At 39.2% G+C, this 23,482-nt stretch overlaps 2 protein-coding genes across 2 annotated transcripts in view; both read right to left on the reverse strand.

Moving 5' to 3' along the window:
- Nucleotides 1-1,710: 1,710 nt before the first annotated feature.
- On the reverse strand, nt 1,711-9,206 carry alp3 (alkaline phosphatase 3). Its single transcript, XM_065279974.2, has 11 exons — nt 9,140-9,206; nt 7,403-7,519; nt 6,737-6,852; nt 6,486-6,660; nt 6,188-6,360; nt 5,843-5,983; nt 5,556-5,625; nt 5,255-5,389; nt 2,989-3,180; nt 2,793-2,909; nt 1,711-2,713 (listed from the first exon to the last, which is right to left on the reverse strand). Exons 1-11 carry the CDS (start codon nt 9,204-9,206, stop codon nt 2,421-2,423), a joined length of 1,596 nt encoding a protein of 531 aa, XP_065136046.1. The 3' UTR covers nt 1,711-2,420.
- A 1,854-nt stretch (nt 9,207-11,060) lies between these two features.
- The window catches only part of LOC135770653 (eukaryotic translation initiation factor 4 gamma 1), a 40,408-nt gene continuing 27,986 nt past the window's right edge, over nt 11,061-23,482 (reverse strand). The window contains 22 exon segments of the mRNA XM_065280336.2: nt 11,061-12,321; nt 12,398-12,538; nt 12,627-12,708; nt 13,121-13,258; nt 13,384-13,482; nt 14,003-14,084; nt 14,236-14,361; nt 14,461-14,633; nt 14,998-15,119; nt 15,198-15,451; nt 15,530-15,638; nt 15,719-15,851; nt 15,937-16,272; nt 16,471-16,575; nt 16,660-16,896; nt 18,098-18,244; nt 18,359-18,724; nt 18,727-18,945; nt 19,077-19,210; nt 19,844-20,033; nt 20,741-20,823; nt 21,022-22,639. Coding sequence (XP_065136408.1) covers nt 12,140-12,321; nt 12,398-12,538; nt 12,627-12,708; nt 13,121-13,258; nt 13,384-13,482; nt 14,003-14,084; nt 14,236-14,361; nt 14,461-14,633; nt 14,998-15,119; nt 15,198-15,451; nt 15,530-15,638; nt 15,719-15,851; nt 15,937-16,272; nt 16,471-16,575; nt 16,660-16,896; nt 18,098-18,244; nt 18,359-18,724; nt 18,727-18,945; nt 19,077-19,210; nt 19,844-20,033; nt 20,741-20,823; nt 21,022-22,639 — 5,076 coding nt within the window. The 3' untranslated portion in view covers nt 11,061-12,139.

The following is a 23,482-nucleotide window of genomic DNA, read 5'->3' on the forward strand; positions in this document are numbered from 1 at the left end:
ATTTTTATATATTTTAATAAGAATGTTTTTGTCTTTTGGAGAACTTACCATTAAAAATAATTTGTAGATTTAAATGATGAAGAGTTTTTAAGACAGCAGGGTTTTGTAGTAAATGAGATCATTAGCTGTAGAGAAACAAACCCATGCAGAAATCTGAGAGTTGAGGATCTGAGAAGAGACAAAGAGAAAGTTAGTGTAGGGAGATCACAGATCTCATGTGTCTGTACGGTAACACTGTGCTCAGATCAGATCACACGCCAAACCAGAAAATAATCATCAGGACATAATGGACTACACGTCTAAACGAGACGATCTGACACAAATGTGTGTAATGAGACAAACTCTCGCCTGCAGAAAACCTTCACACTGTAGAGTCGAGAGAAAAAAACTCAACCTTATAAATGATTATATCGTTTCTTATTCCCTTTGAAACCTCTTCTATGAGAATCTCTGGGAGCGAGAGAGAGAGAGAGAAAGAGAGAGGAACTGAGGAACGGAGGGAGGGAGGGAGGGAGAGAAAGAGAAACAACTAGAAACTGATCTTTCTGTTAGAATAACACAAGGACTGCAGTGTGTTAACACCACATCAGAAAATCAATCTGACCTTAATGTCTCCATTAATTTTGCACTATACATTTTGTTTTATTTGCACTATTATGTACTCAGCCCAGCTGGAAATGCTTTAGCAATACAAATGTACAGTTTTTGTTATGCAAATAAAGCACACTAAAGTAGAGAGAGACACACAAACAAATCTGATCAACAGTTCAGTAACATGATGATGATGATGATGATGATGAAAGGAACTGAGAGATGCAGTAACAGTAAAGAGTTTTGTTGATTTATCTGATACTATGGGCAAATTGTTTTGTATCGCTTTGTCTCAATTCAAAGCTAATCTATGGTTCATGCTAAAAAAAATTGTCATTACTTTTAAACACAAAAACAAAAGCCATAATAATATATTATATTGAAGATATTCTGAACTGTTCTGCTTAGATGTGTGTATAGAAAACAAGACACTAATCATTATAATAGTAACATCATTTACATTTAGGCATTTACCAGACGCTTTTGTCTGCGAAATACAAAGATTAGTAAACAATAAAGCGATCTGTCATAGGAAGGCAATAGTACAAGAAGTGCTTATAACAAGTTACAAGTGTTCACTATTCTGAAACAATACCTGTTGAGAGACAGAGAGTTAGTCTTTTTTTTTTTAAGATAGAAGAGTTGTCTACAGTCAATATCAATTTGTCAAGTGTTTTGGGAAGAGATGATTTTTTTTTAGTTGTTTTTACAATTGTTCCAATTGAATGTTTGAATGTTGAACATCATCTGTGGCTTGACTCTAGACCAGATGTGCCCAAAGATGGCCCGTCATGCCACGTGATGGCGCATTTCTAATTTAACATTTCTAAAGTAACATGTTTGGTTTTATTTGTACATTACAAAAATGTAAATTGAAATGAAATGCAAGGAATTAAAGTAAATCTTTTTTTTTATGTACATGCATACTTGAAGGTGCATAGCGTGCGCATTATAAAACTCAACAAACTCGGGTCCTATAATCTAATAGTGGAGAGGTCGAGGCATTGGCACACAGACAAAAGGAAATGATTGCAAAATTATTTATTTTTTACAACAGTTATCTTTGAAAAGAAAACTGCATAAGTTATGCATAAACTACCAAGAGTAATGTTTCCTTGTTTGTTTTTTAAATTTTAGACAAATAAATTATGAGAATCAGGGCAACTTTAATTTTAATATAACACAGCATCGGGTTTGATTTTTGGCCATTGGTAGGAAAAAGTTTGGGCACCCCTGATCTAGACAATGCAGTCAGCCTGCTTCCATCTAATTGTTGTCAGGTTTAACACCAGGGCTGGACTGGGACAAAAATTTGGCCCTGGCGTTTTGGCCCAAACCGGCCCACACACACACACACACGCACGCACGCACGCGTGCAATTTATATTGTATTCATTACATCAATAATCAGTTACTCACCAACATGATGTCATTACTCCTGCATGTATTTATATACACATTTATTAAAATATTTTTACATTTTCCATATTTATACATTTATTTAAATACACATCTGCAATCTTCCATCAATATAAAATTACTTTCTCTATCGCCTTTCATATTTTGGCTATGTATTCTTGAGAAACACTGTATTTTATAAATGTGTAGACATTTGTTCATTTTTAAAGCATGTGGCCATATATAAACAGTTTTTCTTTAAGCTCAGTTGTTGATTTACAGAAAAGTAACCGGCCGTTTTATTTAAAAAGACAATTAATTTGGTCAATTGTTGATGTATGCAAGCACATAGACACAAAATGTTGAATTTTCAATTTGTAACAAACCAGATCATTAGTGATGATTAATTGATGAATAATTAAATCGTCTCTCTCAGTACAACAGAACGGCCGTCATCACGCTCAACAGCAGTGACATCACACTCCAGAGGGGCGTGTCTGGGGCGGAGCTTCCTGGATCAGTATTTGTGGGCAGGACTGGAGTGCAGTGCTGCTGATTGGCACCGATGCATGCTGCGTAGGCCATGGCGTGTGCGATGTAGTTTTGCTCATAAACACCCTGAAAGAGATGAGCCATGGGACCATGAGCAAACAGGGCCACATCTTCTCCTCCATGAGTCTCAGTATCCAGCGGAGCAGCTGACTGCTGAACATAGTCCTTATGGGCTGAAGAAGATAGAAAGAAAACACACATTTATACAGATTCACACACAATCATCTATAATTGTGATATACAGTTTCTTACTTGTGTCAACCTTGCGGATGTCTGGGCGCTTGTTGTTTTGGATTTTGTGTCCCGGGCCGTTTCCGTACATCAGGGTGGTGTAGGGTAAGAAGTCCAGTCCAAAGACAGGAGATTTACCTGAGAAACACACACATGATGGACAGATCAGATTTATTGTATGATACCGTACACACTCATAAACACTAAAGAAAATTACCCAGAATGTTATTTCCTCTGAAAGGATACCCATTGAAGTTAAATGAGTGGGAGTGGTCAGCCGTCACAATTGTCAAAGTATCATTCTCATTGGTCAGCTCCAGGGCCCGAGCTACAGCGTTGTCAAGAGCAACCGCTTCATGCAGTGCCATCGAAGCTCGACTCTCGTGATGACCCTGATCAATACGTCCACCTATGAAAAGAATCTGATTTGATTAAATAAGATATAAACACAAAGATAAAACCTTATAACGAATGAATGGACTGATTGATTAATCAATTGACTGATTCAATGATCAATAGACTGTTTGATTGACCGATTCAATGATCGATGGACTGAGACAGATTGATTAATCGATTGACCGATTCAATGATCAATGGACTGGGACTAATTGATTGACAGATTTAATGATCGAAGGACTGGTTGATTAATTGATTGACTGATTCAATGATCAATGGTGTGAGACTGATTGATTAATCGATTGACCAATTCAATGATCGATGGACTGAGACTAATTGATTAATTGATTGACAGATTGAATGATTGAAGGACTGGTTGATTAATTGATTAACTGATTCAATGATCAATGGACTGAGAGTGATTGATTAATCGATTGACCGATTCAATGATCGATGGACTGAGACTAATTGATTAATCGATTGACAGATTTAATGATTGAAGGACTGGTTGATTAATTGATTAACTGATTCAATGATCAAATGGACTGAGAGTGATTGATTAATCGATTGACAGATTCAATGATCGATGGACTGAGACTAATTGATTAATCGATTGACAGATTTAATGATTGAAGGACTGGTTGATTAATTGATTAACTGATTCAATGATCAAATGGACTGAGAGTGATTGATTAATCGATTGACAGATTCAATGATCGATGGACTGAGACTAATTGATTAATCGATTGACAGATTTAATGATTGAAGGACTGGTTGATTAATTGATTAACTGATTCAATGATCAATGGACTGAGACTGATTGATTAATCGATTGACCGATTCAATGATCGATGGACTGACAGTGATTGATTAATCGATTGACAGATTTAATGATCCATAAACTGGTTAATAAATTAATGGACTGATTCAATGATCAATTGACTGATTTATGAATTAATTGATCGATTGATTAATTGTTTTACAGATTGATTCATCAATTGACAAATTCAAAACAGACAGACCGACTGATTAATCAATTGACTGATTCAATGATTGATGGACTGAGACTGACTGATTAATCGATTGACCAATTTAATGATAGATGGACTGATTGATTAATTGATTTAATGATCAATGGACTGGTTGATTAATTGACTGACGATTTACTGATCGATTGACTGATTGATTGAATTGATTGACCGATTCAATGATCAATTGACTGACTGATTAATTGTTTGACCAATTCAATGACCAATTCAATGATTGATGTACTGATTGATTGACTGACCAATGGACTGGTTGATTAATTGATTGATTGATCGATTCAATGATCGATTGACTGGTTGGTTGATTAATTGATTGACTGATTGATTAATCGATTGAACAATTCAATGATCAATGGACTGACTGATTGATTGATTGACCAATTTAATGATAGATGGACTGATTGATTAATTGATTTAATAATCAATGGACTGGTTGAATAATTGATTGACCGATTTACTGATCGATTGACTGATTGATTGAATTGATTGATTGATTCAATGATCAATTGACTGACTGATTAATTGATTGACCAATTCAATGACCAATTCAATGATCGATGTACTGATTTATTGACTGACCGATGGACTGGTTGATTAATTGATTGATTGACCGATTCAATGATCGATTGACTGGTTGTTTGATTAATTGATTGACTGATTGATTAATCGATTGAACAATTCAATGATCAATGGACTGATTGATTGATAGATTGACCGATTTAACGACCGACAGACGATTGATTAATCGACTGAGCGATTCAACGACCAATAAACCGATTGATTAATTGATTGACCGATTCACGAACCGACCAATTGATTAATCAACTGACAGATTCAATGATCGACAGACCGATTGATTAACTGATTGACCAATTTAATGCCCAATGGACCAACTGATTAATTGATTGACCGATTTAACGACCAACGGACTGACTGATTAATTAATTGACCAATTCAATGATCGATGGACTGATTGATTAATCGATTGACCAATTTATTGATTGATGGACTGATTTAATGTTCAATGGACTTATTGATTACCCTCCACAAGCAGGAAGAATCCATTTGGATTTTTTTGCAGGATCTTGATGGCTTTCTCGGTTGTCTCTATGATCGAGGGATCCATGCGGCTGTCTCTCTCCACATCATACCTCAGATCACCGGGCTCAAAAAGAGCTATAGAGAGAGGAAGAGAGAGAGAGAGAGAGAGAGAGAGAGACACACACCCAGAGAGAGAGAAAGACAGACAGAACATCCATATAAATGTGAAGACAGCTGAATGCGATCGGTCAGCAGATCGTGAAACTCTCTGAGTCTGTGTGAAGGTCTCCCTATCGCTCACCCATCAGATAATCAGTTTTTTCTGGGTCTACAGCATCAAAGTCAGTCTTATTCCACACAAATCTGGCCACCTGCAGCAAACATATAACAGTCAGTTGACAGGTAACATCACACGTGTAGAAGATGCTGAAATATTTTTTCTTGCAGTCTACCACATCATATCAAAAACTGCACTGTTACATTACATTACTTACCCAGTTACATTCTTTAAACATTCCTGATCTAATTAATAACAAGTTATGATTATTTTCAGACAGCTGTCATTTAGAGACATTTCTCCCTCTTTACCTTCTCCTGCTTCATGCCGAGCCACTCATTAATCAAATTTCGCTTGTCTTTTCTTTGACCCTGTGAGCTTACATCGGTGGGATACTCGGGGTCTGAAAATCCCTTAGGTGTCATGTACTTCCGACCACCTCCGATAATCACCTGCATAAACACAACAACAGTTTCTTCATGAACTCATCCAAAGTCCAAAGCTTGAAGTGGTCCTAAGAGGTCATAAGAAACACATGTGACATTACATCAAACATATGTTTTGTAAACGTTACGTGCCATACTGACCTCTCAATCAACAGTTCATCTGAAAGGGTAAAACAGGGTACGTCAATCTGTTTAACATCACACACTCACATCAATGTCAGTGTTAGTGATCAGTTGAACGGCAATATCCACACACCCTTCATTAACAGCAGATAACGGGAGATCAGCATCGCTGTACCACGTGCGGCTGGCACTATGGGCGTATGAAGCTGCAGGTGTGGCGTGTTGAACACGGGTCGTCGTCACAATGCCAACAGACTTCCCTACAGAGAAAAACTGCTTTTACTGTTGATGCTCTCCAAAGATGAAAACAATTTGAAAGACATGATTGTAAAAGTTTTCACTAAGGTCAGATTTAAGGTTTGGTTTAGTCTGTATTGTTACATACCTGCATCTTTAGCCCATTTAAGGATGGATGTGACTTCATTTCCCTTCTGTGAGCGACAGACGCCGTTACGAGCGGCCGCATTCACACCCACAGTATTCAGATTAGTTTTCACCCCACACAGATATGCAGTTCCAGTGGACGCACTGTCTGGTATCTGAAAATCCACAGAGTAGACCTACAAAAACAGACACACACAGTAAATTACACTGTTTGTCAATCAAAAGTTATGTTAGGTGTGTGTGTGTGTTTACCTTTGCAAGGCCCACGTATGGGAATGTGTCCATGTTCATGACGGTCTCTTCTCCTGTACGGTTCTCCATCTGACCCTTCAGGATCCGGGCGGCTGTGATGGTGGTCACACCCATACCTGCCCAAAATAATCACAGTCCATAAGTCTTTCAGTGTGAAAATGGGTTTATTTGAATTATTTGAGGTATTATCACGTCTGTCATGTGTTGCCTAATGTGACATTAATGCATTTGGTCGTTTTCTTTTAAAGCAGCAGGACCTTTCCAGGAAACAATGGATATAATTTGTTTATCCGGGGTAGCAGTGGAGTTGTGTGTGTGTGTTTGTTTAAAACTGGATTGCGTTGAAAAGGGGCGGTCTCAAGCGGTTCATGAGCCGCAGGCGGTAAGTAAAACTGCATCAAATATCTGTGATTTGTTATCCAGAAATATTGGGATAATGTTTGTGTGTGTGTTGCTTGCTCGTGACTCGTTCCTTCCACTGGACACCTCCAGGATTTCGTGCTTTTCCGGAAAAATCCCTAAAGCTTATCTGTCTTTTATAAAACCAAAGACTCTTCAAGGATATGAAAGATGTTATACTACTCTACAGGTATTCAAGATTAACATGAGATGAGCAGAAACAGTGTCTGTTATGGGAGCTTTAAAGGGTTAATAAGTTCATCTTACCGTCTCCGAGAAACAGCACAATGTTTTTGGCTACATTAGTGTTTTGTCTTCTGGCGAGAGCTGAACGCAGTGTACTCTGTGCCAAATTCCTCCAGAACTCTGGGTTCTCCTCTTCAACTGAGACAACAACAAAACATTACACACACATGAATGCAAAGACAACAAAATGATAGTTTTCACATACTGGGTACGCTGGGCTAGTTGTCACACGTGAAAGTGGTTATATGAATCTATAGCAGCTTATCTCAGTAACTAGATTAAAAGTCAAAAGTCCGGCTCTTAAAAGTCATAGAGTTGTCTGATGCACATTCATTTTGTGACTATATATACTTAGCAATTTTGTAATAACATTTAGGACAAACAAACTCAATACTTCAATGATATGAAACTAATCAAGTCCATAAAAGAAATGTCTGAGCAATAACATATCAAAAACATTTAAAAGATGAAAGTGAAGTGCTCCTCTTGAATGAAAACTGAAGTGGATTTAATTCACTTTGTAGGCAGTGAGCTACAGGCATTGATTTATAAACCCAAACCCACCCACTCTCACTTCAGTGTGAAGAAAAGATGGTTATCTAACACGCCCCCCACCCTCTCAAAAATATGATGATAGATACAGCAGCTACAGTACCACTATTATATCACCATGGCATCATGTCTAAAATAACCTCCTTGTAATACCACGGTGCTTTATGATGATACCACACAGCAAAATCCCCAAAGTTAAATGAACACTGCTGGGTGTATATATTGTCCCAAACTTACAATGTTAAAAGTAACACTAAAGCTGCAATCTGTAACTTATCCTCTCTATCATCATCTGTTTGAAACTTAAAATTGCATTTAAAATCTTACTTGTAGAGTCATTTTCTTACTTTAGGTTTAGTAGGCTGTTCAGTTAAAGTCGCAATTATGGTGATTAGTGTTTGTTTTAGTTGGACTTGACAACTGACTCTTACCTTGCTATTTTTTTCTGCTGTAACTTTGTCTGTTTTAAACATGTTTGTTATGGCAAATAAATGACAACAGTGCAGTTTTATGGTGGTGGTGGTTAGTACATAAAGTCAAGCATCCTCATTTAGAAAATGTATGTATTATTTGAGTGTTTTCACAATTATCAGAACTATCTTTTTCTGTCAATAATGTGATATTACTGTATGAGATCAAAGGCTTTTATAGCAGTTTGTTATTCTGAATAATTTTGAAACACTGACACAAATTAATCACTGTATGATGTAGACACACAAACATCAAGAATCAGAGCATGAATCACAACAATGGTGACAATAAAATAAAAAGCTTCATGCTGCAATGCATGCTGGGTATCAACTAATTACAAATCTCATTCAGGACTCCCAAAATGCACTGTGGCATAAAAAATGAAAATGTTTACTATTTTCTTTGTCACCATTGTTGAGATTCATACCACTATAAATACCACTGTTGTCTTTTCATTGCCATATCAAATATGTTTTAAACACACAAAGTTATAGCAGAAAAACTACTAAACACGCAAAAAGTTAAGTCCAACTAAAACAAACACGGATCACCATAATGGTGACTTTAAATCTAATATTTACATGATACAGCACATTAAAAAAACATCATGACAATACCAGGATAATCTGAAAAACTGTGTATGGGACTGTACTTCAGGTGCTTAAATAACATGTTACGAAGTTGTAATTATTAATAGTTTGACCAGATAAGAGATGAAGCGGTCAGATGTCTTACCTGGACCACAGGTCACAGACACCACAGCCAGCAGATAACAGACAACGGACAGATGGAAGGTAACCATGGTGAGAGATGACAAATGGACTGTCAGAAAGCACTTTTACCAAGAGAAAGTGTCTTCTGAGACATGTATGGTTCATAAACCATAAATCATTTCTGATTTGTGACCCTTAACCCTGTCGTGATGTAAAGCACTTCTCCACCAATCGGCACAAAGATCAAGATCAGAAAATGATGACCGTTCACAGCAACAGCTGTCAGTCTTATAAACAACACAACTGAATCAATCTTAACACTTAGCACTGACAAAATAATAAAACCTGAAAAATAAATTAAAATGAACAGAGTATAAAGATTAGAAATGACCTTTCACCTTAATCATTTAGTGTTAACAAGATTATTAGATGATTATATAAAGATTATGAGTATTTATGGTGTGAAAGTTCAAGGACTTACAGAGACCGAGCTTATGTAACACAGGAAATAAAATCAGTGAGGATTGAGAATAAAGAGTAGCCTAAATAATCCACACACCCATAAATGTAAGCATTAAACAAGTGTGTTCAAGTCTTTATAAAGGAAATATTGTGATATGTCTCATTACCCTATAAATAACAAATGCAACACAGGCTGTGAAAACACAGCTAAAATTATCAATTTGAGATCTACGGTTTTCTAAATAAACTCATTTTATATAATGTAAAGATCATTTTGTGAAAATATAATTTTGATATATTTAAGATTAAGATTTTACAGACAGGATCACAAATGTGCAAAGGTCAAAAACGTGAAAATGCGTGTAGACAGATGAAGTGAAATGATAATCATGCACTATTTGGATTATCATCCCACTATTCTACACATGTGATTGGTGTGCATTTAAGAGTAATGTTTGTAATAACAGAATCTGATAATCCAATAATGAGGTGACAGCCCCATCAGGTGCTCAAGAGATGAACTGACAGACTGAGAATTCACCAAACAAACTAAAATCCTGATAAAATATGACAAATTACCGAGAAATGTCACCCTGGACCACAAAACCAGTAATAATGGTAATTTTGGAGATTTATACATCATCTGCGGAATAAATAAGCTTACTTTATAATACGGACAATATTTGGCCGAGATGCAACTATTTGAAAATATGAAAATAGAGAAAATCACCCTTTAGTCTAAATGAAGTCCTTGGCAACACATATTACTAATGATTATTATATTTTTGATACATTTACGATTAGAAATTTACAAAATATCTTCATGTAACAAGATCTTTAGGAATATCTAGGGTTGCAAAATTCTAGAAAATATCAAGGCATGAAACTTTTCATAAGAATTAATAGGAATAAACTGGGAAATTGAAAAAGTTGCCTTTAACAGGGATTTAACTATATTTAAGTAAAAAAATCCTTCAGATTTTCTGATCAAATAAATCCAGGCTTGATAAGCACAAGGATTAGGATTCTTCAAAATTTTTATTATCTTGCATTCATGTCTGCTTGTGACCAAACTAAATGTTTATATATTATAGAGTTTTATATAAATCTCCAATTTGGAATTAATTCCCCAAATTAAGTTCCCAGAGAAGTTTTCAAAAATTTACCACCCATCTGCAACCCTGGGAATATCCTAATGATGTTTGGCATGTAAGAAAAATCTTTAATTGTTACCAAAATACAATGTATTTTTTTGCTATAGTGACTTATAAATGATTTTATGGTCCAGTGTCACAATAGGTCAGGGTTTCTTCAGATTAAAAACTGTAAATGAAAGGGTTCATCTCAGTCGAGACCTAAAAACTCACATCACACTAATGCAAGTCAAAATCTATCTCCGCTGTCCCCGAGAGATCAAGATGACAACACAGCACGACAAAAACTCAAGCGTGAGACTTTGAAGATCAATAAGAAGTGTCAGGTTTTGTACTTTTTCCATTGCAATATTCTTTATTATCTTTCCAGTTTCAAATGTGAAAAGAAGCATTAATTTCTCTTAATTAAATACGTAAAGCAAAAAAGAGAAATATTTACAGAATTTCATTAAACTATAACCAATAACTAGTGGAGATTTATTTTACAAGCTCAGCTGGGTGGTTAAACCGCAAAGAAAAGAAAAAAAAAACAATTAAATACGGAAAATTAATAAATGGCATTAAGGTTAAATTTTTTATTACTGAAAAAGCAAAACAAAATCTTTATATACAGGGCGCTCCTGAAATGCAGGAAGCTGAAAGGCATGTAGTACTCAAATCTCTCTCTCGTCTTTACTCCAGCTCTCGGGTATCAAGGACTTTATTTTCTTTATATATATTCAAGTTGTAATTATTGATTTGTTTGATAAAGTCCACTACAGGTGCACAAGTGTGAGAAACATCCACAAACTCTCCACTCTTTTTTTATTGAAGTTTTCTGATATTTTGTGTACGGGAACCGTTCGACGGAAACGTCCCGAGACCAGCAGCAGCAAAAAGTTTAAAGTTTTCGTCTCTCTAGCACTCGTCACGTTCAGAGCCGTCACCGACGTCAACAGCGGCTCTGAAGAGGAGATGCTATTTGCATTTTTTGTTAGATTTTCTGTCATAAAAAAGTAGAAAACAAACAGCTGAAATCACTCGGCTAAATCAACACGGAAGGAAAAGAGACCTCACTTTTCCATCCGATACAGCAACACACACGCTATCACTCGCTCCAAGCAAAACCACATCTGCCGTGACAAAATAAAGGCTTTCCAAACAAACTAAATAAATCAAGGATTCAATGCAATGATGTCATCAACGTCCGTCTCCGTGACAGCAAAAGCACGAAACAGGAAGCGGCGATGCTAACGGCTAAAATCTTCGGCGAGCAGGTAAGGCTTGTAATCCTCTAATACTCTTCATTTTCATTTCAGTTCAACGGCATTTAAATTCGAAATTAAAAGTAAAAACGTCTTAATGTTTTATCATCGAAGATCTCATTTCCCTTGATCCTCCTCCTCTGTAGTGGGCGTGGCTAAACTCTAGCTGTTGTCCGATTCGTCCTCAGCTTCGCGCAGCCAGGTAAAGAAGGCGGTGACAGATTTGAGGGCGACGCCTTTGCCCTGCTGTTCTGCTGGGTCTTTACTGGACTCCCATTTATAAAAGCCATCTTCTTTAATAACGTCCTCGTCGTACAACACGTCAAAAAACATCCGCAACAAATCTGTGGAGGAACAGAGAGAGGTTTGATTGATTGAATATGTTAGCGGATATCTATGATGTTGTTATTAAAGACTCACTGGGCGGCTGCTCCATCTGCACCATCAGGTTCTGTAAAGCGTAAAGCGCTTGAAGCTCCTTCTGTTCATCTTTAATGTAGCGCTGGAGCAGCTTGGATCGCTGGATCATTTCCTTAGTGTTCACTTTATACGGATTCTCACCTTAAAAAACACACAACACATGAGATCAAACGTGAACTAAATGGACAGCGATTCCCGAGTGTTTATTTTAAGTGCAGCATGGACTCACAGATGACAGCTGACTGACAGACCGCCATCATCAGCGCTCTCACAAACCCATTAGATGAAGTCTGCTGCTCGTCCAGATTGGCCTGCGGAGAGGATAAAGGGTGTGAAGTCGACAGACACATGAGCACAGAACGCAAACCTTAACTATAATACTACATACACACCAAACAAATTTACTCACGATTAATCATTATGCTGCCCTTATGTCACGACACGAACATACAATGAATCATAAGTTATCCAGAGATAGTGAGATAATGTTTTGTGCGTGTTGCATGCTTGTGACTCGCTCCTCCTGCGGTACACCTCCAGGGGGTCGAGTTTATTCATAATGAATCAGTAAAGCTGATCTGTCTTTTATAAATCTGATAAGACTCTTCAGAGATATGATGGATGTAATACTACTCTATAGGTACTTAAGATTAACATGAGATGAGCAGAAACAGCGTCTGTTATGGGAGATTTAACTATTAAAGTGAAACTGCACAACTGTACCTCCACCCAATCAAAGATCCTCTGGTTGTCAGCTTTCTCCTGCAGGAGACGATCGAGTTCTCTGGAGATCTCATCTGGACTCAGAGATGATTTACTGCTCTTCCTCATACACTCCTCACCTAGAGTGAACTCCACTGCCTACACACAAACGCACACACACATCGTTTCCATTATTCAGATTTTAAACCGGTTTAGTTGGATTTCTAGAGACATTATGAGTTAATGATGTGTTGACATGACTGATGACAACATTTCTCTCTAACCTTTTCAGTGACAAACTTATTCACATCCTCGTCTTCAGGAAGGAAGTCTTTCCAGCTAAGCCCCGCCTCTCTCCACATTGTCCCCACCTTTTTGTGACTCTGAAAGAGGAAGACAAAATTAAAAATCAGACAGGGCACAAACCCCCTCATGTACATTCAGAGATAATTTCAACATACAAACAAACCTACGCACAAGGGCGCATGCATGTAAGCAGGCACGCACACATACAAGCAAGCACGCACGCACGCAAGCAAGCACGCACGCACGCACGCATGCACGCACGGATGCAAGCAAGCACGCACGCACGCACGCACGCAAGCACACATCCACGCAAGCATCCAAGCAAGCACGCACGCATCCTAGCAAGCACGCACGCACGCATACAAAACAAGCACCCAAGCAAGCACGCATACAAGCAGGCACGCACGCATACAAGCAGGCACGCATGCACGCACACACACACAAGCACGCATGCACGCACGCACACACACAAGCACGCACACGCACACACACAAGCATGCATGCATGCACGCACACATACATACAAGCACACACACACATACACACACGCATACACATGCACGCATAGACGCATACACAAATGTTGTCACATCATACCATTGCTTTACAGAGAAGTGTAAGAATCTCTGCCAGTAAAACTCCAGCTTTCCCAAGAGGTGACAGAGGTTTTGCCACTTCCCTAAAAACACACCAAGAAACGTTTTTATGTATGTGAGGACTCTCAACATCTTGTTTCATCAAAAAATTTAAAAAATGTTTTTATTCATGCCAGGTGGGTTCAGCATTCAGTCTAGAAAGAGATTTAATTCGGTTTGATTGACAGGTCTCACCTAAAGAGCGATCCCATGGGAATCCCACCATCAAGCAGCACAGGACAGATCAACTCAGCCAGATATACCCATATATGAGGAATATCAATCGCCATATCTTCTGCAACCTCCAGGACCTCCAACAATCTGGAACGACACAAAGACACTTACTGACGTTCATATTTAACACATCGAGCCTCAGTCATGTTCATATAAAGAGTCTCTCTCTCTCTCTCTCTCTCTCACCCTTTATAATACTGTTGTGTTGAAAGCGCTTGTGTTTTGAGTAGTTGGTGAAACAGTAAACCCATGTGCTCTCTGGCGATGGTGCTGCGCTCCAGAGTTGATTCAATACCCGTCCTCACAAACACACACAGCAGGGACGCGCAGTTCAACTCAGTTACACACTGCAGCGCCTCCTACAGAACAGGAGAATAAAACAACACCAACAACAGGTTAAAAAGATCAAACGTTTTTGGTTGATTAATATTAATGAGTTTGTATTTGTTTAATTGTTGTTGGGTTTTCATAAATATATCAACAAGGACGAGATTAAAACTTTTATTAACCAGCGTTCTTTTGCTTCCGTCATTGTCCAAAACATACCAATGACTATATCACAGCCCAAATATCAACTCGGACAACGCTATCTGACGATGGTATGGGAGCATGTGACATCACAGACAAACTAATCGATAATAAAACTTGTAGTCAACAATTATTATCGATTAGTTGTTGCAGCTGTAAACTACATCAATGTTTTATAAATTCTATAGTGTGTACCTTCATGTCATTAATGTGTAAATATTCCTCTATGATGGCCGTTGATTTCTTCTCCAGTTCTTCTTCGCTCAGAGCAGGTTTAGTTGAAACAGCAGGTGGAGTGTGGACCGTCTCTCTTTTCACTGTAAACACACACATCAGTAAACATCTCAACACTCTGACACACTACTCCATACAATGTTTTTGTGTGCGTTACTTACCGACTTCACGGTTGCCGCGGTCTCTTTCTCTTCGCTCGTCCGTCATGCTGGACACTCTTCGGACCGTCTCCGCGGGGCGCTGATCTCGCTCCCGACTCCTTTCGTCCTTGTCACGGCTAAAACTTCGCTTGCTGACCGCAGGACGATTCCGGTCCAGCCGGTCAGATCCGCGGTCGTCACGACGATCGTAGCGGTCGCCACCCCGATCCGGGCGCTCATCGCCGCGGTCGAAGCGATCCCGACTGGAGCTACTCCTGCAACATACAGAGGAAATCAGAAGAGGCAGGGAGATGAGGAATGCACATCCTTCAATTCTGAAAGTGACCTCTGACCTGTGAGGAAGCCTCCTGTCAGAGTCGATGTTTGAGGATGAGGAAGATGAAGCAGACTGCTGAAGAGCCGAGAAACGGTTCAGATTGCTCGGGCGACCGGGATCTTGGGCTGAAGAAGTCACGTGTACACAAGCATTAGAATATAGTCACACGTGATCATGATGAAAAACACACACACATGCACACACTCACCACCACCACCACCTCCACCACCGTCAATGGGTTTTGCTCCTGTGCCTCCACTACTTCCTTTGCCCCAACTGCCCCACGTCCCTTTACCTCCAGGGGCAAGAAGCTGGTTATTGAAGTCCAAGGCACCCGGCTAGAACACAAACAAACAAACGAACAAACATCAATATTGTTCAGCACAAATATGACCCACAAAGTTTGTTTTATTAAGAGCTGACCTTTGTAATCTTGCTGAGTCGAGTGGGGTCAATGGGTCTGTTCTTTGTGGAAATGGGTACCGTGTTCCAGCCGTCATCAGGGGCCTGGTTACCACGGGAACCAGGTGTATGCTGTCCACCCCGGGATCCCATAACACCACCCCCTCCTCCTCCTCTATCTCCTCCTCCTCCTCCTCCTCTATCTCCTCCTCTGTCACCTCCTCCACGGCTGTCCTTCTTAGACAGGAGCTGCTGTTGAACTTTGGCATGCTCTCTGTGCTCCTCAAGCTCCGCCTCTTTGTGGATCTGCTCGATTGTTTTCGGACCCAGATCACCTCTGCGCGGGACCCAGTTGTTCTGAGAGAGAAAATGTACAGTTTCAGTTTAAACTAGTTAATACATCTTGATTTATGATGCAAGTCATCATGCAAATGTCAAATAAAACATTATTAAGATCTGTGGTGATGTCATCCAAAGCTACGCCCACTGGAGCCAAAGCTAAGGCTACGGCGTGCACACACAAACACGCCTGCAGCGAACTGTATGACTGCTCACCCGTCGTAAGTCAATCACGTCCTGTAACATAAAGCGAATCCTGGAAGATGTTTTCTTCTCTTTGATGATCTTCTCCATCTGATGGAAATATTGATCCATTCGGGGCTAGAAAGAGAGAGACTCTGTCATTAGGGCTCATGAAACACAAAGCTTCGATATTTTATCCGTATGTGAAGTGAAGCGTCTCACCTTAGCTTTCTCGAAGTCGAGATCTTTTCCAATGGTTGACAGCAGTCGGCAGAGACACTCCAGACTCTCCTCGTCGTGATTCTTCAGCAGTTTAACGATGCAGTCGTGCATGATGGTCTCCGTTAACATCTTCAGCTTAAAAAGCTCGCCGATGAACTTGATGTTGCCTAGCGACCGTCGCCGTGCTTTATCTTTGGATTCCTCAAGCTCCTCCTTTAACCTTTGTCTTTCCTCTTCCTGAATGGGAGAAGACAGGAAGTGATGTCACAAACACGATTATGTCGTTAGGATGTGACATGTTCAGAATGGATTACTGCGCTCTGCCTTAACTGCTTTTTTGTGATCTCAGTATATGCAGATTTAGTTGTGAGAAGGACTGCAACAACTAATCGATGATGATTGATTATGAAATTAGTTAATGATTGACAGGACAATGACAGAGACAGAAGTGCAAAAAAGCAGGTGAATAAAGATTACTTCCTGTAAATATAAATGAGTTTATCTTTGTTTTGTTGTTGAGTATTAATGAAATTTAATAGTAATAAACCTCAAACTAAGCATCCACTTTAAAAAGTTGCAAATTTTTTATTTAAGGCATAAAACATACAAACTAAAAAGATAAAACTTAATGTGTTACTTTGCATTTTTTTAAAGTACACATCTACAAATTAATACTCTAATTTGGGGTTTTATTTAGCTATAATAAGTGCAAATATAATTAGATATTTAGGGAGTAGATATTTAGATTTAAATCCGATTAGTCAATCAGAAAAATAATTGTCTGATTAATCGATTATAAAAATAATCGTTAGTTGCATCCTTGAGTGCTGTTATCATCATTTATTTAGCTCTAAAAAGTAAAAAAATATATAATTGAGTAGATATTTTGATTTTTATCCGATAAGTTGATTAATAAAAAAATGTCAGATTAATCGATTTAGAAAAAAATCGTTAGTTGCAGCCCCAGTTGTGAGTGCAGTTATCAATTAAGAAAAAATATTGTTTAGTATTTTACACAATCCTGAACACACGCAAACAATCATTTACCTGCACAAACCTTTTTATTTAATGCGTGAAATATCAAAATTAAAGCAATTAAAAAACTCAATGTGTGGCTTTTCCACTTTAAAAAGTAGACTTCTACACGTGAATACTTTCAATTTAGGGTTGTATTTAGCTCTAATAAGTGAAAAATATAAATGAGTAGAAATTATGATTATAATATAATCGATTAGTCGATTAATCTGATCTATTATTGTCCGGTTAATCGATTATGAAAATAATTGTTAGTTGCAGCCCTAGTTGTGAGTGCAGTTATGATCTCAAAAAAATATTATTTTGCATTTTACACACTCGCATACAATCCTTCCAATAAAATATGTATAACTGTCTTCTAAATCACAGTAGGAATATACAAGTATGTGTGGTTTGTACATACTGTCGTGGCAGCATCCAGATCTTTCTGTTTCTTCTCAAAAATTTCATCATCATCTTTGTCCTTCTCAAACTCTTTCTGACAGCGATTCAGTAACAACTTCCTGAAATTCACTGTCACTCCTGGTTTATCCGTTGTGGGAACCTTCAGCTGTAGAAAGAGAAGATAATGAGACACAAACACTGATACGCTCACACGGCACAGTATTGTGATCTTCACTGGAGCTTAATTATCAAAACACAAAACAGACAAACAAACACTGACCCCCATCAGGCAGCGGCACATGTTGGCATACGCGACGGAGAAGTTAGGTTCAGAGATGGCCTTCTCAAAAATCAGATCGATGACTCCCTTCAGTCGTTCCTCCGTGTCGATGGAAAGTTCGGTCACCTGCTTCATCAGCTGCTGAAACATCTGCGGTGTCAGTTTGTTTAAAACGCTGCGTACGCGTTTGAACAGCTCCTGTGTCTTTGCGGCCTCCGCGTCGTCTTCTTCCGCTCGCCCGAGCTTTACTGATGGCTTCCACGCCTTCTCTGCTTTATTCAGCTGCACGTGCTCAGTCAGAGACACGCTGGCGATGATCTTACGAGGCTCTTTCCCACGTGGGCCTTGACCTGAACGCCGGGGACCGCTCAGACCTGAAGGCTAAACAGACAGAGAGAGATCAACAACATAAAACTGAAACTACTTTTCTTCCTTAATGTGTTGCCTGCTCATAGTATATCAGTTACCGGGCCACGTCCTCCACCTGATGGACGACCGAGGTTGGCGAATGATGGAGTGAAATCTGGACCACAATTCATTCCAGGCAAACGACTGGGATCTAACTGCCTCAGAGGAGTTTTATTGGCCTACAGAAAAAGAAAGAAAGATATATAAAGCATATATCTATATATGTATGTATGTATGTATGTATGTATGTATGTATGTATGTATGTTATATATACACATATACATATATATGCATGAGAGCTTTAGTTACCTTGTCCAGAACAACATCACTGATTTGTGGCAAACCCTCCGGCTTGTGCATGCTAGCACTGATAAACTGAAAGCCAAGCAAAAACTCTCTGTCATATTTCTTCTTCTCCTCAGGGTTAATCGGTTTCCATTGCTCTGCAGGAAACAATAACATTATTTACAATATTATTCACTGACCAATGTGGCAAAAAGGTGTGTAACAACTATTATGATCTAGAAATGTAGTCTGGTTAAGAGGAAATTATTATATATATATATATATATATATATATATATATATATATATATATATATATATATATATATATATATATATATATATATATATATATATATATATATATATATATATATATATATATATATTAGATTATAGGGGCACAATATTTTATAAACGTGTATATAAAGCTATGTTCATGGTAAGGATTTGGCAACCATTCTGATTTTTAAGTTAAGAAATGTCTAATTTCTGATATTCAAATATTTGTATTCATATTAACTTCAATTTAGGCTTTTATTTAGCTATAAAAGTGAAAAATATAGGTAAAAAGATATTTAGATTTTTATCCGATTAGTTGATTATCAGGAAAATAATCGACCGATTAATCGATTATTAAAATAATCGTTAGTTGCAGCCCTAGTTGTAAGTGCCATTATCATCTTAGAAAAAATCCTGATAACACAAATACAATAAAAAAATTATTTATATTAACTCAGCACAGAAGCTTTACAACTATATTAAAATACTGTGATTTATCCAGCATTTACCTTCTTTATACTGGTACTTTTGTTCGGTGGGCGTGGCCGGGCTTTGTGGTCTGATGTTTTCAGCATCGAGTTTATCTTCTTTCTCCTCCCAAGTCTCGTCCACTTCTTCGGCAGGGGGCAGGGCAACTGGAGGAATATTCTCTGGCTCCGCCTTCACTGGGGGTGTGGCCTCTGGCTCAGGGGGTGGAGGCTTTCAAAAGACATTGAATACACCACGACTTTACACGAAAATTTCTGACACAACTGTTCTGATTAAACCTATAAAACCAATATTTATTATTAATATTATTCTTAAGTCCTATATAGTCATGGATCACAGCTTTCTCCTCGAAATCAAGCACTAACAAGGATTAAAGAACTAGTCAGTAAGCTTGACAGGTCACTGAAATCACATCCAAGGTTGACCGAGTTACTTAATGTCAAGTGAACTTGATGTGCATCAGTGAAAATGTTTATTCCCCTACTTTTTTATATTTGGACTGAAAAAAATATCTGAAAGTAATGTGCAAAAAAGTACTTAACGTTTAACGTCAGAAATTGTAATATACTGTAAAGCAGGGGTTCGTAAACCCCTGGTGGTTCACAAGGGGAATTGCAGGGGGTTCGTGAGTTGATGAAAACCAATTACGCAAGTTCATTCCAAATAAATAAGTAAATTTAAATATATGCAAAAATCTCTCTCCCATTATTCATTTTATTAAAAATAAAAAGCTTAATAAAAACATTTAAAAAAAAGATATTACTACAAAAATGAGAATCATGCAAAATGAGGATCACGCAAAAATACTACTCATAAAAACTTATGAAAAATAATTAAATTATTTACTTAAAATCTAAGAGTTTCAGCTGACAAAAATGTTTGAAAACCCCTGCTGTAATGCCTTTACATTTGCTCACCTCTTTAAAAGCGTCAAGAAGATCGCCAGTTTCTTTGTTGTTGAACTCTTTCATTTTTCTCTTTCTCTTTTGAGCAGAGATTGCTGCAAATAAACAAGTATGAACACACATGCAAACTAAAAATCATACAGCAAACAAGCATTTTTACATCGTACCAGACCATCACAAGCAAAATTAATGCTGAGAACATAACGTGTACTTGTGTTATGTTATAAATTGCATTCTTGTGTTGCTAGAAGTGTGTATGTTTAGTGTGTGTTTTTGGGCCTTATTAGACATACCTGTCATAGAACTCTCAGAGGGAACAGCCTGAGGAACGGGAACATCTTCACGCTCTTCAGTTGGAGGAGGCTTGGTCTTTGAATCCACAACAACCTCAGATGGGAGACATGGTTCCTTTGCAACTGGCTGAGGTGCTTCCTTGACCACGGGCTGGGGCGCTTCCTTGACCACGGGCTGGGGAGCTTCCTTGACCACGGGCTGGGGCGCATCCTTGACCACGGGCTGGGGCGCATCCTTGACCACGGGCTGGGGCGCTTCCTTGACCACGGGCTGGGGCGCTTCCTTGACCACGGGCTGGGGCGCTTCCTTGACCACGGGCTGGGGCGTTTCCTTGACCACGGGCTGGGGCGTTTCCTTGACCACGGGCTGGGGCGTTTCCTTGACCACGGGCTGGGGCGTTTCCTTGACCACGGGCTGGGGCGTTTCCTTGACCACGGGCTGGGGCGTTTCTTTCACAGCCAGTTGAGGTGTTTCTTTGAGAGCGAGCTGTGGCATCTCCTTGACAGCGAGCTGTGGCGTCTCCTTGACAGCGAGTTGTGGCGTCTCCTTGACAGCGAGCTGTTGCGTCTCCTTGACAGCATGTTGTTGCGTCTCCTTGACAGCGAGGTTTTGCGTCTCCTTGACAGCGAGGTTTTGCGTCTCCTTGACAGCGAGGTTTTGCGTCTCCTTGACAGCGAGCTGTGGTGTTTCCTTGACAGCAAGCTGTGGCGTTTCCTTGACAGCGAGCTGTTGCGTCTCCTTGACAGCGAGCTGTGGTGTTTCCTTGACAGCGAGCTGTGGTGTTTCCTTGGCAACAGGTGGAGGCGGCTTGCTAACAACACTTTTCAAGGTTTGTTTTGCACCTAGAACCAGGGTTTCTGTATCCTGGGTAACCTTCTGAGATGCTTCTTTATTATCTGGTATAGGCATTTCTTTGGCAACCATTGGAGCGGTTTCCTTGACGACAACAGGAGCCGGAGTCTCCTTTATAACAGGAGCAGGGGTCTCCTTGACAACCGAAGGAATAGGCTCCTTAACAATAGGAGCTGGCACTTCCTTAGCAACCGTAATGGAAGTCTCATTGACAACCTGAGAAGGGATATCCTTAACAACAGGTGTTGCTTTGACAGTCCTAACAGGCATTTCCATGGTAACAGGCGGAGCTTGTTTAGTGATCTCAGGCTCGGCAATAGGACTAACGTCTCTGTAGGTGCTGCGAGCGAGGGCTGCTTCCACCATTGTCATACCATTGTAAAGCTGTAGCTCTTCTGGCTGAACTATTGGAGACTCCACCGCTGTCTCCGTTTGGGAAGCGGGGACAGGTAGGGTCACTGTCACTGGCCCCTCCTCTTTACCTTTAGAGAGTGTTGCTTTTGCACCATTAGAACTGGAGGAGATGGAAACGGCTAAAAACTGGTCTTGTCGTTCCACTTCTGTCATGTCGATATCGTCTGCAGGCATGGAGGGCGGAGCATCCACCGTATCGCCTATAGGACTGGTTGGAGGGGGAGTGGGCGGAGCATCAGGTACAGGGCTTTCACCTGGAGGGATGGGAAACTCTGCTCTGGTGACTGCAGGTATGGCGTTATCACCATTGGGGTGCGTGTTGATCCCGACATCAGAGGCAGACAGCAGTTGCTGAAAAAAAATATATAACATTTCTATAGCTGGGTTTTCATCAAGCTAATCTTTACAAAATTTGAAAAAAAAAGAAAAAGCAAAAATGTGAATTAGGTGCATCAAGTTGTTAAAGCAAATGATGGTGGTATTGGTAAGCTAGTAACCAACAGGAAACAAAACGAGGCAAGGACTGCATGTAGGAACATTGGGGCAAGTTGTTTATTTATTAGCATTGCAGCTTGAAATTGCCAAACTGAATGCAGTGCACAGAAGAAGGAATGCAGCATTTTTGATGCAGGCACAAGCAGCAAGGGCATCAAGATGACAACGAGCTTCATATATGGGAAAGACAACTTCAGCCGAAACAGTTAGACAGTCAGTCCCATCAGAGCTGTTTGAGTCACCTCAAATGTGTGTTTACGTGTGTGTGTGTTGTCGTGTGGTTTACATGTGTGTGTGTGTGTTGTAGTGTGGTTTACATGTGTGTGTGTGTTGTAGTGTGGTTTACATGTGTGAGTGTGTGTGTGGGGGGGGTATGTGGGAATACAGGTGTGTGTGTGTGTGTGTGTGTGTGTGTGTACTTGTTTAGCTTTATGAGACCAAAGAGGAGTGAAGACAAAGAATAAATTAAGAAAATTTTTGCTGGTCCTCACTTTCTGGAAACCCTTTAAAGAGGTCATTTTTTTTAAGATGCACAATAAATCTTTGGTATCCCCATAGATAATTTATTATAACATATTAAAATTGCCACTTTGTAGTTGTGAGCAAAAATGTGCTTATTTTGGGTGTGTACCCTTAAATGAAAATGAGCTGATAATGCAAACACTGATCACCATAATGATGATTTGTTAAAATTGAAAT

The sequence above is a fragment of the Paramisgurnus dabryanus genome, chromosome 8 (genome assembly GCF_030506205.2).
Source record: "Paramisgurnus dabryanus chromosome 8, PD_genome_1.1, whole genome shotgun sequence".
Classification (NCBI taxonomy): domain Eukaryota; kingdom Metazoa; phylum Chordata; class Actinopteri; order Cypriniformes; family Cobitidae; genus Paramisgurnus; species Paramisgurnus dabryanus.